The 16,987-nt window shown below is 35.4% G+C and overlaps 2 protein-coding genes across 3 annotated transcripts; one reads left to right on the top strand and one right to left on the bottom strand.

Moving 5' to 3' along the window:
* The first annotated feature begins 2,412 nt into the window (after positions 1-2,412).
* Positions 2,413-7,951, top strand: LOC141719475 (calcium-transporting ATPase 2, plasma membrane-type-like). The gene is made up of 7 exons (XM_074521859.1): positions 2,413-2,789; positions 3,444-3,501; positions 3,579-5,542; positions 5,641-5,799; positions 6,668-6,839; positions 6,953-7,251; positions 7,344-7,951. The coding sequence occupies exons 1-7, from the start codon at positions 2,613-2,615 to the stop codon at positions 7,587-7,589; spliced, it is 3,075 nt and encodes a 1,024-aa protein (XP_074377960.1). The 5' UTR covers positions 2,413-2,612; the 3' UTR covers positions 7,590-7,951.
* Positions 7,952-7,976: 25 nt separating this feature from the next.
* LOC141719474 (uncharacterized) lies at positions 7,977-14,046 on the bottom strand. Of its 2 annotated transcripts, XM_074521858.1 has the most exons (6): positions 13,567-13,720; positions 12,791-13,471; positions 11,764-12,228; positions 10,627-11,676; positions 9,976-10,159; positions 7,977-9,124 (listed from the first exon to the last, which is right to left on the bottom strand). In XM_074521858.1, exons 1-6 carry the CDS (start codon positions 13,576-13,578, stop codon positions 8,187-8,189), a joined length of 3,330 nt encoding a protein of 1,109 aa, XP_074377959.1. In that variant the 5' UTR covers positions 13,579-13,720; the 3' UTR covers positions 7,977-8,186. The 2 variants fall into 2 exon arrangements, with proteins under 2 accessions (XP_074377959.1, XP_074377958.1); XM_074521857.1 differs by having other exon boundaries at positions 12,791-14,046.
* Positions 14,047-16,987: the final 2,941 nt, after the last annotated feature.

Below are 16,987 nucleotides of genomic sequence, written 5' to 3'. Positions count from 1 at the left end.
TAAAGTGAGGAAAAATCTAAAATGTTAAAGTGATGGCTTGAACTAAGATATTATTTTTATTTATTAATTTACAAAAAATATGAATTAATATATTTGAAATATTAAATAAATTTATCGCATATTGCACGAGTTATAAGTTAGTCGTTAGAATATTTATTATAAGAAATGTATTCAGAGATTTATGGAGATTTCTTATCGCATATTATTGTGTTAAATCTCTATAAAACTTGATTGCAATGAAGTTTGTTGCTTAGGTAGAATTTGTTGGCACTGAACTGCTAGGGTTTAGGTCCTATGGCTTAAGTAATAGTTTCGAGGGTATGCGCGTAACTAGCCTACCTTTTGGTCAGGTGACATTGTTTTCAACAAAATATATTACCTTGTACAACTATCATCTTTCCATACAACTAATAAGAGCCTATAATGCCAAGAACTAAAATGATTATAATTATTGTTATAATTTAAAATTAGAAAATATAATTTGATGTTAAAATAAAATTTCAATTTCAGTATTAGTTATATTTTATAATGAAATCTTTTAAATTTAGTAAAGTTTTATCTCTCGTTTCTGAATTTCATTTATAACTAAGTATTTTTAAATTTTGTGAAATTTCATCTCTTAATTCTAAATTTCATTTAAAGTAAATCAACATATATTTCATTTATAAATATTTAATGATATAACAGTGATAATTATAGTTATCTTTGATTTTAAATATATAACTAACTATTTATTAATGCATTTATAAAATCAATTATAACTATTATAATAGAGTAAATTTTTTGATTTTAATCTTATGATATAGCTATAAAATCAAATGATTATAATTATGTGTTGAACTTGTTCTAACGAACAAAATTATTGTAAGGAGGAAATTGAGATATACATACACCTCGAAAGCAGTGTTACAGAAATCGGCAATTTCATCGATAAATCGGTCGATAAATCGCTGTAAGCGAAGCAAGCGATATTATAAAGTCAAGTCGGAGAAGAAAATGTTTTGTGAGATATAAGGTTAAATCGGCGATTTTTCGATTAAAATCGGCGACTTTCCGATAAAAATTGACGAATCAAACACATGATTCGAGACATGCAGAGACACAATCGACCCAGAGAAGAAGAAGAAGAAAGAAACTCCATGTTGTGTTAACGAAGACCCGCGCCGTGTTAACCAAGATCGGTGAATGAGAAAGAAGAATCCGGCCAATGAAAGAATAAAAGAGAAGTTAAGAGAGGATAAAATTGTCAAGAGAGATCGAAAAGTTGATAAACTATTATTTTTAATAAACAAGGCAAGCAAAACTATAATATCACATAACAAAAGTTGGCTATAAATAACAGTCACATATCCAAGCCAAATTATATATACAAGTATTTACTTAACATATATATTTTTAAAAATAATTTTAAAATATGTTCAATTTTATTCCAATTTAATATTATGATAAATCTCCGATTTTCGATCAATCGTAAATCGGTGAATACACGATCTAGTTCGATTTCCGATTTTTACAACTATACTCGAAAGTAAGGTAATCTGAAGAAAAATAAAGTACAAAGATAGAGGTGTCAGGGGCAGGGTACTTGTTGTCCTGTATAACAAAAACAGAAGTAAAGAAATTTCGATTGAGGTAGGTGTTGTCCGCGTTAATGTAATGAACGCGTCTTGGCAAGGCATCCAATACTGAACACGAAACAATCAGGTCAATTTCCATCGCAATTTCTCTTTACTCGTCATTATTACTTTATCAGACTTGACTTGCCTTTGAGCTAATTCCACTCTCTTGCTGTATTTTAAACAAAGTAGAGTTCAATAAAAACTTGAAATCTAACTACAAATTGGCAAAACCAGATTATACAAGTTTGATCATAATTCACAGAAACTGGAAACTGCACTCATAGGTTCATTCCAATGTTAAAATATTCATTTATCCCATCAATAAAACTTAAAAAAAAAAATAACATTAATTATTCAATTAGAATTTTAAATTTGTAACTGAACTATGCCACAATTATAGATTTAGAAATGTTAAAGTCTGAAATACCATTTTTAAAATCGTTATAAAAGATGAAATTCCGTATATACAAATATGCGCTCACAGATTAATATACGATAAAATTATATCAACTTAATCAAAAAAAGATTACGTGAACAGATTCGAGTTCAGTAGCACAGCAATAAAAAAATTAAAACCTCCGGGAGACCGTTACAGTTGAAGGAAATGGTTACACACATACTTTTTATCAAATTTTTAAAAAAAGGTGTATAGCATGATTCTACACTGTTTCCATTGGTGGGAGTGGTGGTCCACTATGACAGGTCTTTCACCAACTATTCTCTTGGAAACTTCCCTCCTCTCCTTACCCTTTCTTTATTTACTACTACAGGGGCCATGTTATTTGCAGGCTTTCATTATTATATATAATATCTTCTGCCCCCCTCACTTTTCTTATGTGTTTTTAGGTTTATTATCTTGTTTCTCCCTGTTAGCCTTGACCTGGCCTGTTACCTGATTTTAGATATATTGTAGTTGTTGACCTGTGTAAATATTCAGAGAGATTTGAGAGAAGGAGAGAGAGAGAGAGAAAGATATTGAGAGAGATTTGAGAGATGAGTTTTTTAGTAGATGAGAACTTTAGGAAAGTGAAGGCGAAGCACTCATCTGAGGAGGCTTTGCAGAGATGGAGAGATTGTTGCAGTGTTGTTAAAAACTCCAAGCGTAGGTTTCGTTTCACTGCTAATCTCTCCAAGAGATATGAAGCTGCTGATATGCGCCAAACTAACAAGGTCCACTCCTTGTTAATATTTCTATTATATCGTGTTTATATGTAGATTGAGATTTTTGAGTTACTTCTAATTTCTAGTTATGTTGATTCATACATGTACTTGACTTGACCTACACATGTTATTTATGTCGCATATACCGGTTATGAATTAGGCGTACATCGTGATTTGTGTGAATTACGGATATGATGAAGATGTTCTACGAAGAAAAAACTAATAAGGCATATTGAACTATTTTTTAAATTGAGTTACCTGACCTTGTTATCATTGTACTGTATAATCTTTTAATGTATGTGCTTTGTTGCTACACTGAGGATACAAGTATGTATATGCATTTAAGCAACGCGTCAAGTATGTGTTGGATACAGAGGTGAAATTGTGTAGTCGCGACTAGCATACTAACTGTACATACTTTTACCTGACTTGAGTTAAAAAATTGGGACGATTTTGGTTGTCCTCTGTGAATGCACTTACATTTTGTGTTTGAGAGCATATGCGATTCTGCATTACTTTAAAAAAAATTGTGTTTGCTTCTTGGACTTGAAATCTCGAGCTCGGGGTTTTTGCAGGGTTTATTATCCCCAACTTGCAAAGTACAGGCTCTGTTTTTTTTGTTATTTATGTGTTGCTGATTCGTTACTGTCTTAATTAATACAGGAAAATAAAATGAGAGTCGCAGTCCTGGTTTCTAAAGCAGCATATAAGTTCACAAAAGGTTAGCTTGTTATCCTTCAGTTAACTCTGCATTGTAATATGTACATCGAACTAACATTCCTTGAAAAATAACTGCAGTAATAGGTGCTCAACCAATACAACATATTGACTACGAGGTACCTGAAGATGTCAAAGCATCTGGTTATCAGATTGGTGCTGATGAGCTAGGATCTGTAGTTGAAGGCCGTGATCAGAAGAAGCTCAAATTCCATGGCGGAGTACCTGGTATTGCAGACAAACTTTGCACATCCACCACTGATGGCCTTCCTACTGATGGTGATACACTTAAGCGCAGACAGGAACTTTTTGGTATCAATAAATTTACTGAAAGCGAGCCCCGCAGGTTCTGGGTTTTTGTTTGGGAAGCCTTTCAGGACATGACACTTATGATCCTCGCGGTGTGTGCTTTTGTCTCATTAATGGTCGGCATAGCAACCGAAGGATGGCCTAGAGGTGCCCATGATGGCCTTGGGATTTTTGCAAGTATCTTTTTGGTGGTATTTGTCACTGCAACAAGTGATTACAGACAATCTCTACAGTTTAGGGATTTGGACAAAGAGAAGAAGAAAATCTCAATTCAAGTCACAAGGAATGGATATCGGCAGAAAATGTCAATCTATGAGCTCCTTCCTGGTGATATTGTACATCTTGCCATTGGAGACCAAGTTCCTGCAGATGGTCTTTTTGTTTCAGGATTTTCCGTGCTGATTGACGAATCTAGTTTGACAGGAGAAAGTGAACCAGTTATGGTAAGTGATGAAAATCCCTTTCTGTTGTCTGGGAGTAAGGTTCAAGATGGATCGTGCAAAATGCTGATAACCACAGTGGGAATGAGAACTCAATGGGGTAAACTGATGGAAACTCTTAGTGAAGGCGGAGATGATGAAACGCCACTTCAGGTTAAATTGAATGGGGTAGCAACCATTATTGGAAAGATTGGCCTTTTCTTTGCTATAGTGACTTTTGCAGTTCTTGTGCAAAAACTGTTTGGCCGTAAACTGCAAGATGGAACCCAATGGATTTGGACAGGAGATGATGCTTTGGAAATGTTGGAATATTTTGCTATTGCAGTTACGATTGTTGTTGTTGCTGTACCCGAGGGATTGCCTTTGGCTGTTACTTTAAGTCTTGCATTTGCCATGAAGAAGATGATGAACGATAAGGCACTTGTCCGCCATCTCGCAGCCTGTGAGACAATGGGGTCTGCAACAACAATCTGTAGTGACAAAACTGGCACACTAACCACAAACCACATGACTGTTGTCAAATCGTGCATTTGTCTGAATGTGAAGGACGTGAGCAACCAAGGAAGCGCTTCAGCCTTGTGCTCTGAAATCCCAGAATCTGCGGTCAACATTATACTGCAATCCATATTTTACAACACTGGGGGAGAAATTGTGGTTAATGAAGCAGGAAAACGCGAGATACTGGGAACACCAACAGATTCTGCTCTATTGGAGTTTGCACTAGCACTTGGTGGAGATTTTCAGGCTGTGCGCCAAGCTTCCAAACTTGTTAAAGTTGAGCCGTTTAACTCTACAAAGAAAAGAATGGCGGTGGTGCTAGAGCTTCCTGAAGGAGGTAAAAGAGCTCATACAAAAGGTGCTTCAGAAATTGTTTTGGCTGCCTGCGACAAGGTGATGAATTCAAATGGCGAGGTTGTTTCTCTTGATGAAGAAATATTGAACCATCTCAAAGTTACAATTGATGAGTTTGCCAGTGAAGCTCTACGTACCTTATGTCTTGGCTATGTTGAACTAGAAAATGAGTTCTCTGCTGATAATCCCATTCCAGCCTCTGGATATACCTGTATCGGAATTGTGGGGATCAAGGATCCTGTACGACCTGGTGTGAAGGAGTCGGTTGCACTTTGTCGGTCAGCTGGTATAACTGTTCGGATGGTTACAGGAGACAACATAAATACTGCAAAGGCTATTGCTAGAGAATGCGGAATACTCACTGAGGATGGTATTGCCATTGAAGGTCCTGTTTTCCGGGAGAAGAGTTTGGAGGAACTGCTTGTACTAATTCCAAAAATACAGGTTTAATGGCAAATCTTGGTCACTACTAAAATGACGTGACTAAATTTTCTTGAAGGTTGACTGTTTAAATTAAATTATAATTTTAATAATAATTGCAGGTGATGGCTCGATCTTCACCTCTAGACAAACATACACTGGTAAAGCATTTAAGAACCACATTTGGTGAAGTTGTGGCAGTTACTGGTGATGGAACGAATGATGCGCCAGCACTCCATGAAGCTGATATTGGACTTGCAATGGGCATCGCAGGAACTGAGGTGAGATAATGAAGATTTAAGTAATCCTGTTGCATCATATTGTGATAGAAGACATCTAATATTTAATTAAGCTGTTATTTTATGTCCAGCTAATTAAATAGAATAAACAGAAAACAACACTTGTACTTAGCACAGAGGAAAGTTTTCCGTGAAAGGTTATATCTGAAAGATAGATCTTCTTACATGATACAAATTTAAAGGCTTTTAGGCGCGTACATCATGTGTTGCCATGTCAAGGCTTTTATATGTTCCCTCTTGACAACAGTTTATTAAATCGTTAATTCTGATTATAACTAGAAAGTGATCCTTAAAACAAACAACTAAATAGAGGATAACCATATCTACCGTATTTGAAACACCACCAATGAATTGTGATTTGTATTACTGAGAAAGTTTGAAGGTCTGGGATATGGGGTCATCATAGTTTGAATATTGTTACATGGCTAAAAGTCAAGACAGTACATAAATTGTGGAGGTGGATACTTGTAACCCATCCCAATGGACAATCATAAAAAAAAATTGCGTTTACCTAAAAGGAAATACTGACCTGACCATTATATGACATATCTGGAAAATTCTGTTTATTACTTCCGGCAGGGAAGATGCTAGTGCAATATGTATTTGATGGAATATCGTGTATTTTAATGCCAGTAGGCACAACCATTAAACATGTTGTGTACATACTGAAAAGACACTACAATAGTTTGAGCACTTCGTACCTTATTAAAGTGAGTCTTTTTCTTTAAATGGCTTTAATTTCAGGAAAGTCCAATATAGTTTGACGGGTCAATTTATGAGGATGAAGGGGGTTTTCTCCTATTCTTCAAAATCATTAGAAAGAAAAACTGACAAGTCTCCTAATGTTCAGGTGGCTAAAGAGAGTGCAGATGTCATAATATTGGACGATAATTTCTCTACCATTGTTACAGTGGCCAGATGGGGACGTTCTGTATACGTAAACATTCAAAAATTTGTGCAGTTTCAACTGACCGTTAATGTGGTTGCTTTGGTTGTCAACTTCTCTTCAGCTTGTTTAACAGGCAAGATTTAATATGCATCACTTGCCCCCTTTTTAAAACCTACGTGTACAAACATAAATTGGTGAGGAGTTGCAATATGTCTATTTATATCCATTCACTTCTGACTGCTACAGGAAGTGCACCTCTCACAGCTGTTCAGCTTCTGTGGGTCAACATGATTATGGATACTCTGGGGGCACTTGCGTTGGCTACTGAACCTCCCAATGATGAATTAATGAAGAGAGCACCAGTTGGAAGGAAGGGAAATTTTATTAGTAATGTGATGTGGAGAAATATCTTGGGGCAATCATTATATCAGTTTGTTGTTATATGGTTCCTTCAGGTAAATGGAAAGGAAATATTTGGCCTTTCTGGACCTGATTCGGACCTGATATGCAACACACTTATTTTCAACTCATTTGTCTTTTGTCAGGTAACTTCTTGGATGATCCTTTATTGACTCTTCTAAATTAGGATTCTTGCATTTTCTTCTTTAAAATCTTACAAATTTAATTTTGCTTTCAGGTTTTCAATGAGATAAGCTCTAGAGAAATGGAAAAGATAAATGTATTTGCGGGCATACTAGATAACTATGTGTTTGTGACAGTTCTCAGTGTCACGGTCTTCTTTCAGATCATAATAATTGAGTTATTGGGTACATTTGCAAACACATCACCCCTCACATTAGCACAGTGGTTTGTTAGCGTATTTCTTGGATTTTTAGGCATGCCAATTGCTGCAGCTGTGAAGATGATTCCTGTTCCAAATTGAAACTGAACCAAGTTGATGTTACATCTGAAACTAAGTGTAAATCTAGTTGTTTTCTAGTCACACCAGCCCTTTTCAGATGATTGACTATAGCTTTGTTTGCTAGATGAGTGAAAAAGGAACTGAATATATTGGATTTGTTGGCACCACATTTCCAGTTTCTTCCAGACTCCAGCAAAGCCTTGCCCTGGGTTTTTTAGAAGTCTTTTCTGTCAAAATGTTAGTATTTAGTGAAATACTTTTAGTCAAGGTATTGCCTTACTGACATGTTAACCACAAGCCATCGGATGAACTTTTCGGATGATATTATTTTACTTCTGTGCACAATTTCAACTAATACTATCTCATTATACTGCTTGTTCAAATTTATCTTAAAAATTACACAATGGGTTCTTAAAATAGTTTATAATTTATTAAGCTGCATATATGTCATAGGGTGGTGAAGTACAAGCCTAGATGAAAATATCACCGCCCTTGTGATACTGTTTTGAGCTACAAGCCATCATATTATAACTTAGCCATACTATGTCTTACAATACATCACAAACTATCTTATCTGTTGATGATAAGGCTTTTTTAAATTTAGGGTAAAAAAAATAACTATTCTTCCTCTTGTGTTCTGCCACTTCCATGATTATGAAGCAGCCAAATAGGTTCAAGCAATTCTCTTGCACTCTGTAACTTGTCGCTGAACTCAGCTTCTCTCTCTATTTGAGGGTATATCTCTTTCAGATATTCTAACATCAAGTTAAGTTCATCCCACTCAACATTGTCGTGCCTGACCAGCTTTGCACAGACAAAATGCACAAGTCCAAGTACCAACTTAAAGTCCCTCTTCTCTAGCCCAAATACTGAACCCATTAAGAAAATCACACCAACTGCATCTAACAATTCGTGGTTAGCTTTAAACAGCTGAATCATCACCTCAATAAGTTTTCTAAATGCTGGATATTTAACCATCTTTGCTCCATCATCCACATCTTGGGAAATTTCAGCTACCTCAGCATCTGCTGCATGTTTGAGCCATGAAGGGAAAGTAGATGTAACATAATCAGGTATAGAAGTGCTCATGTTGTTTCCTGAAGACTGCCTTAGTATGTTCCAATATCCTATTCCTAAGGTCAGATCAGGCAACCACGGTTTAGCTGCAGCAACAATGCGTGTCGCATAGCTGGAACCCATGTGTTCTTCAACAGAAATAAGCAGATCAAGCAATTTGTTGGAAAGAGTATAAGCTTCAGGGGAAGGGATTGTGGTTTCACAGGAATATGTGATGACTTCATGTAGTAACTTGCTTGCATAAGTGAATGAGCTCTTCAAACAAAGGAACGTTTCTTTCAGATCATTTTCCCTTAACTGCTGTTGGTCTTGAGAATATTGCAAAACAATCGAGCTGATGAATTCTAGGTATCCCAGCGTAAAATTTAAAAACCTTGGTTGACTAGGATCTACATGTTCCACAGCAGATACGTCAATGATAAATTTCAGGACAGCACTCAGCATCTTTACCATATTCGCTAATCTTTTTATTCTTGACCCTACAAGAGGTACATGTACCGAGTCAATGCAGTACCATTGTACCAACATGATTAATAGATATAACATATTAGGAAATGATTGGAACATGTTTTGACAAAACTAGTCAAGCAAAATAATTGGATATCCAAGCAGGATTATGAGACAAATCTGATTCAATTTTATTGTAATAAAAATTCACCTAAAAAATCATGTGCCAATGTACCATAATGTAAGCTATGCAGCAGCTAAACATGCTAGAGTACTGGAAACAAGACTTTAGTCCATACTCAGTTACTTGATTACTGAGAAGTGAGAACCAATAAACCAGAAGTGTTTGGCTAACCACTTTGCATGTGTCAGCTGCACTATGACAACAATCTCATCACTTTTCTTTTTTTATTTTTGCAAATGTCATAGTCATCCTCCACAATAAAATTAAACATATTAAGTCCATCATAAGACACAAATTAAAGAAAGTAGATCGAAGGTAAATGAAAGCTGAGACACCCTATGATATTCATAACTGAATTACAACATACTTGACCTTTTAACCTACACAGCTCTCGCTTTTATTAAAGAAACAAAGTTTTGCAAATAATTTCATCATCAATAAGTATTAGAGATGTATCACGAGAAGCAAATCATGCAATACCAGAATCAGATGCAATATTATTAATTTTTTCATATTTCTCTCTTCTTATAGGAAGCTACAGTCATTATATTGTCAACCCATGTAATATACTTCACTGCTACTCTAGAAGGTTAACATGGGCAGCAGTGAACGTGGTATTTATCATAGGCTACGCGGTTATGGTGATTTCCTCAAGAGCATGCAAGTCATATCTAATGTTCATAATTAATACACACTTACCTTCTCCAGCAGGGCTAGAAACATCAGTTTGTACTTCATTTTTCTTCTTCCCATGTGAATGAACACTAGTCTTGGCAAGTGTAGATTCCCGAGGCAACTTTTTAGACTTTCCTGCGTTGCCTAAATCAAGCAACTTACTTGAAGAACTGAGTAGATGATTTAGTGTTTGTTCCAACAAAGTTTGCTGCCAATATAATGGGGAAAACTATGTTAGGTAAATATTGACAACAAATAAATCACTATTCAACATGTTAAAAAATGCGGAAATCAAAGTTAATATGGAAACCGCAGATCCAAGCAAATAAACATATACTATTGCTTTGCTGAAGGTATAGTATAAAAAAATCCAGATATGGAAGCTGCATTGTCAAGCAAATTATCATGTGTAATTACTATCTTTGCTGAAGTTACAATATAGCATAAATTTTCAAATAATTTGATATAATCATTAATCAGATTAACAGTCGATACAAGTATAACGTCAGACAAGTCTCACAGAAGCACAAACAATATCATATCAGAATCTAAAAGTAATTGATCGGGATTTCAATTTATACAAAATGAGAAAATGAGAAAAATTGTGAATTGCCTCTGAAGTTCTCAGAAAAATATGCAGGGAGCACTAGAAAAAATAAATAAGTTATGACTTACCTCAGAAGATGAACTCCCAGAGCAATTACTCGGCCGTGTACCTTGTTTGTTAATGCCTTTAAAGGACATATGCAAAGCAAGTGCTGTATACGCTAAAAGAGGATGTACATTCACATAATCACAATGCTCAGTCTGCATAATGCTCACCTCAGAAATTACTTTTAAAGAAGAAAGTGCAGTTTCTATAGCTCCAGACTCTAGCACCGCTTTTCTTGTGTCATCAAATATAAGCATGTCCTTGATTTGCCAGCTAATCCCTGCAGCAATTGCATAATCTTTCTCAAAATTATCTAAAGAGCTGGGAGAAGTTTTCTTCCGTTTTCCAGATATATCAGTAAAGGATTTAGTCTTCCTTTGTTTCGTCGAGGGAAAATCATGATTCTGCATTTCTAAATCATATTTAAGATGGCACGCATTAGCAAATTTCCCCAAGAGCTTTGCCAGTGTTTCAAACATATAATCAAAGCGATCACAAGCCAGCATCATCTTGTGGACAGACCTCACTTCAGCTTCAGTTTCCACATTACCACTTAGTAAACCACTACAGTTTGTAACCAAGGGCATGCATTCTTTGGTTAAACTATCTATTCCATCAGGGGAGACTACAGAAACAATTTTGCATAGAGAAGAGCAAGCACGTCCAGTAGATGAGGAGACAAACAAGTGTTTTAACTTTTCAATGCATACCTCCTGCTTAAGGACACCGTTGTAATATGGCTCACTAGCAAGATTCTGGCAAAGGAAGGCAGAAGCATCTATAAAGGCATTAATTTGATCCAGCTCCTGATGATCACGTGACAATGCCAAGCCAATAATATGTTTAAAAAGCTCCATAATGGACTCAAGAGATGCCCCTTCCTGATACGCAAATTCACAGAACCTTGCTCCCGCTTTAGGTGACCTTTTTATAAGCGTCACACAGCGTTTACATGCTTCTTCTGAAACTGCTGTGGAAGGAAAGTATGATGGCATAAGAAGTTTAGTAATTTTCCGAGCGACCAATGGTTGATCATTCGCAAGTGTCAATAGTAGTACATCTAATTGTGCTACCTGTATGAAACAAAAAATTAGGAAACAAGGAAGAGAGGGGGGGGGGTCAACGAAGAAGATACAAAATATTAAATGACTGCTATTCACCTTGTGAAACTGAAAATTACGGATCCCGCTAATGAGAAGAAGGAGATCTACTGCAGCAGAACGTACTGACAAGGAAGCATCTGAAACTAGGTGACCAGCTCTAGGTAGGAGCACTCTAAGAACTTCGTGAGATTGAGGATTACCAAGCAAAAACATAATGCCGTCCAGTGCAGCAAGCCTGACTTCTTTAGATGTGTCTTTTGTCATATCATCAAAAATTTTAGCAAGAAATTTTGTGATTGTTGACGAAGTAATGATTTCCCAGAACAAATGAAGTACACGACAAGAACCTTCAACCGCTACAACTCTTGTGGCCGGACATTCATCAGTGAGAAGTTTGTCCAATAAATAGAACTGCTTCTCTAGCAACAAATCATTTCCCTCCTTATTCATATCAGGGTCTTGAAGAGGAAACATATCTAATAGTAAGAACAGTGTGTTTTGACGTACATTTGAGTTAGCGACCTGCCATGCAGATTTTGTAACATCATTAGATATGCGTTTATACTTGTGACAAACATCTGACTTCACTACTAATAAATATAACCAAACATGCCAAGTATTCCCACTTTACAGTAGAACCCTCACTACTAAGAACTATGTTATATGAATCCAGCATATACTTGTATTCAGGAAATGTGTATATGTAAAAACAAGAAACTGTGATAAATAAGCCAATACCATAATTTGAGGGTTAATTCGGCCCAAAACACCATAATTCAGGCTTTCTTTTACAGAAAAATGACTGGTTAAATAAGCCAGAACAGAAAAAATGTCGAATGAAGTGGAACATATATAATAGGCTGGTGTATATAATCAGGAGGTTCCACATTATAATTTATTATAGCACTTAACATTAAACTCCTCCAATACACTTTTAAACATCAGTCGGCTTTAGTTTAGGTATAAAAGTTTCGGATAATAAACAGTTGGAATTTAAATAACAATTAAAATTTTAAACAGTAGAGAAACAAACTGCAGAATTTAACAAAAATAACAGGTACTAAAAGCCAAAAAAATAGCATACCTCTAGTGACCGAAATATAAGCGGCTCCGTAAGGCGAAATAAAAGCTTGTCGACATCACGATTTGTTCTCTGACTAATAAATCCTCCCAATATCCTCCTAATATAGGCAGAAAATTGTCCAGAACTAGCATGTATACAACTATCAATCAGTTCCTGTAAAAATCTATCCTCGATATCATACATCGATTCCTCGTCCTCCACAACCTTCCAAGCCTTAAAAACAATCTCCGCATAAGCCTCCAACGTTGACTTCCTACCAGTAGAAATTTGCGATCTAATCATCACCAAAGCTTCCTTAACTAACTGCCTATCCAACTCAAACAAAAACGACAAAAACTTCTTCCCATCATCCGTCTTCAAATACAACGGCTCGATATAACACCTAAGCAACAACCTCTTCAAATCCTCAATACTTTCATCATCAAAATCAAAACACGTAAATGCCTCACGAAGCGCATAAACTCTATGCACATCCACTTTCTTCTTCAACGTCAACGACCTTGACAACAAAAGAGGCATCGACAACGAAATCATCGTCTCTCGCTCCGCCAAATCCTCCTTCCACCACTCCTCACACAAACACGATATCTCACTCATTAAAACCTCATCAAACTCAAACAGAACTAAATTATCATGTAAATTACGAGCCGAAGCCAATAAATCAGAAGCCGAAAACACTTTCTTCGGATGCGACACACACAAATAAACCACATGAGCACAAATCTGAAGATTCTCAACAATAGAACATTTTAAATTCTCGCGTTTATCGTCCATACCTGAATCATCATTGCCGTAGGAGAACCGAGAGGATCTACGGTGTCGTTTCATAGGCGGCGATTTGGCATCATCAACAGCCTCTGAGTCAGATAAATTAGTGAAATTAGTGATTGATTGAGATATAGAAAGGTGAAGAGATGAAGGAAGAGTAGAAATGAGTGGAGAAGACGAGTTGAGCGAGTGAATTAGAGTTTTGAGTGAGGGTTTGGCCGATTTAAACCCTAATTTTGCAGCGGATTTGAGGAATTCATCGGCGGAGTTGTTAAGAGATGATCTTAATCGTTTCTCCATTGCTAGATATGAGAGTGAAATTGTTGGTGTTGTTTCGGGGATTTTAATTGGTTTTGGGTTAGGTTTTCCAAATTTCAAAATTTTTGGTGTGGCGCTTAATATTGTTTCGCAGGGGTAATCGTTTGGCAGTAGAGCTCTGGAAAATTACGAAATGGTGGTCGTAGTTTTTAATCGTGTCGTAAGGTGACCGGACTTTCAAATTTGTAAATTATATTGAACTTTAATTCTGTCGCCTGAAAAGTGACTTCGATCAACTTTTGTTTAATTATTAAATTTTAATTATTGAAAAGGGGTAAGAGTATTTTAGAAATCCTAATTAGTCATGGTGGAAAATGGTGGAAGATGGAGATTATTTCGTGATCGTTGATGGAAGAAATCTGTATTAATGTAGAATTTTGTTAGGATTATGATAGTTGATGATCAGAAAAGGATATTTTAACGATAATTTAAGGGTAGTGGGTGGTGATTAAATATAAAAGTAACAACTCGAACCGAAAGTCGAAAGGTATTTTTATGAACAAAATTCATATATTTTATCAGTGTGATGATCATGATTGTGGATGATTAAAGACTTTAGTTTAACGAGGGTTTGATGGCGGTAAAGGGTAGATGATGATTTGATCTAAAGGTAACAATCCGAATTGATCCGACACTGATAACTGAAAACTGGTACTCTAACTTGTCTTAAATTTTATTAGATTTAATGTTCGAGTGGTGAATTAAAAATCGAATGTTAACAATATAAAGGTAACAACTTGAAAGAAAAATATTCTTATAACAAGATTCGGATATTTCACCGGGATTATTACGGCGAATGAGTGATAGTTTAATGAGGTCTGGGAGCGGTGTAATGTGATTAAATTTAAATGTAACAACTCAAACAAGGTCATGTACCGATAATTGAATTGTTCCGACACTATTTTAGCAGGACCACCAAAATTCAGTTTTAACTTACCAAAAGTTAAACTTGTAAATTTTGCTGTATAATAACAATGACGGGATGATGTTACTATATAATTATTTGTTTATTAAGATTGTGCTAATACTATGTAAATTAAAGTATCATCAAGTCATTTAATTAGTTCAAAATTTTAATTTCATTATCAATTATATTTAATAATTTTTCTTAAATTTGTTTACCTGCATAGCTTATTTTCAATTTTGGATATACTTAATCAGATAAGTCTACTTTCAACACACACACATTAATAGTCTATAATAATAAACATATATTTTTTACAAATTATATATATAAATTGTTTTACAAATTTAATTTCTGATACGAGAAACTAACTCTGATTAGTGTGACTTTGAGTTGTATTTGATTAAACGTTACTCAGATAAACTTACTAATATAAATTAGTCGGTTTGTCTTATTAACAATTAATTAAATATAAATTTGGTTCTGCCAATCTAAGTTAAATTTTGAAACCAAGATTCCAAACGGCTAGTAATATGTAATTTGGTTTGGTGAAATATTTTACAAAAAGAATTCTAAAACTCTATTTTCTGTAAAAAGAGTTATACGTACGTACTTTCAAAAAATGTCTAACAATCCGAGTTTCGATGTATATGGACCTTACTCGTTTCTGCATAATTGTATAATAAATATAAATACAAGTCGATTAATGTTATCGTAAGGGGAGAACTGATAGTGAGAATATGTCAAATATAAATGATTGTTTAACTTAGGTTATTTCGATTCCGTAGGTTTCAGTCGAAAAACCCAATCCTCGAAGTCAAGATAACCTAGCATTTTGTAAGTAAAAGCTCAGTAAGGCAAGTACCTCTGATCATATCTGTTATGGTTCAGTATTTTGAATAAACATGGTTTCATTGTTTGATTAATATATTCATAGTTGATCAAAATGATTTAAGTTACGTATTCCCTCATTTAGAAATTCTGTTTTATTCAATTTTGTTTTAGGAAACAGTAACTTGTGGATTACTGATAAGTGGATTTTACATCTACTTGGAACGTTTCATTACAAGCTTAAGTTGATATTTTGGACTCAAGTTGTTGGTATTTTGATGTGTTTTTTTTGCATCGCATGCACTAGTTGGAGGAAGAATGGAGCTTTTATTGAATATATGCTAAAAATATCCAGGAATCTGAAGTCAACGCCATTCTCAAATTGTAGAGGATCTCGAGAGTTTCGCGTGGACTATTGGATCGTCAAATTCTGACAGACGAAACTCAAACTGCAGACAAAACAAGAAATAGAGCCAAAGTAGCACAAGTGGCGCGCATCCGCACGGGGAGCTGGGGCGGCCGCGCCAGAGTGCAGCAAGCGCGCCCGCGCGCAGGTGGGGGCGGCCGCACGGGAGGTTTTGTCCAGAATTATGTTTTGACTTGGATTCGAAGATTTGAAGGCCCAGAACGTCCAGAAGCCTATATAAACCCAAAAATAAGACGTTTTTAACAAAAAGGAGCCAAGGGAGAAGAAGACCTAGAGAGTACAAGACGGCTACGGAGAAGAAGACTTTTATATTCTTCAATATAGCTGATACTTTGGATGCTTGTGTTCGATTTGTCTTTAAACCCCAGTACTCTTATCTTGTTTATTATCATGTTTTTATTGGAACCCATGGTGACGATGAGTTCGATTATGAACTAATCGTTGTCATGGGGTTCTAACGGATTTATCTATAGATTTCAATAGTTAATTGTTTTTTTAGATATATTTGAGATGTCATGTCTAATATAATTCATGTTTAGTTTTCAGATCTTAACAAACAGGACATATCAGGACTTACTGGAAGTCAGAACTTAATATCAGAACTTAAGTTCATATCAGAACTTAAGTGCGGGAAGACTTTCATATAAGGAAGGAAGTTGATTTACAGTAGAAGATCGAGACTAAAATAAAAGAAGATATGAATGGAAAGAGTTAGAGGACTAGAAGACTTGTAAAAGATATCTGATTGATATATTTTAGGAGACAGAATTATATTCCATATTAATTAGAAGTTATCTTGTAACTGTGTACTATATAAACACAGACTTAGGGTTTATATTATATGTGTTATCATTATCGAGAAGATTATACATAGTAACCTAGCAGCTCTTAGTAATATTTGTTCATCACTGAGAGAGAACAACAATTCTTATTGTAACAGAGTTTATTC

This window comes from Apium graveolens, chromosome 4 (assembly GCF_009905375.1).
Source record: "Apium graveolens cultivar Ventura chromosome 4, ASM990537v1, whole genome shotgun sequence".
NCBI lineage: Eukaryota > Viridiplantae > Streptophyta > Magnoliopsida > Apiales > Apiaceae > Apium > Apium graveolens.
Note: the sequence above shows the minus strand (reverse complement) of the source record. Positions and strands in the feature narration are given on the sequence as shown.

Excerpts from the sequence above, each read along its gene's own strand:
- LOC141719474 (XM_074521857.1), bottom strand. The coding sequence starts at position 13,858 with ATGGAGAAACGATTAAGATCATCTCTTAACAACTCCGCCGATGAATTC. Across the intron at positions 12,229-12,790 it reads TTATATTTCGGTCACTAGAG|GTCGCTAACTCAAATGTACG; the intron begins GTATGCTATTTT and ends TCTGCATGGCAG. Across the intron at positions 9,125-9,975 it reads TTCTAGCCCTGCTGGAGAAG|GGTCAAGAATAAAAAGATTA; the intron begins GTAAGTGTGTAT and ends TACCTCTTGTAG.
- LOC141719475 (XM_074521859.1), top strand. The coding sequence starts at position 2,613 with ATGAGTTTTTTAGTAGATGAGAACTTTAGGAAAGTGAAGGCGAAGCAC. Across the intron at positions 5,543-5,640 it reads TACTAATTCCAAAAATACAG|GTGATGGCTCGATCTTCACC; the intron begins GTTTAATGGCAA and ends TAATAATTGCAG. Across the intron at positions 5,800-6,667 it reads TGGGCATCGCAGGAACTGAG|GTGGCTAAAGAGAGTGCAGA; the intron begins GTGAGATAATGA and ends CCTAATGTTCAG.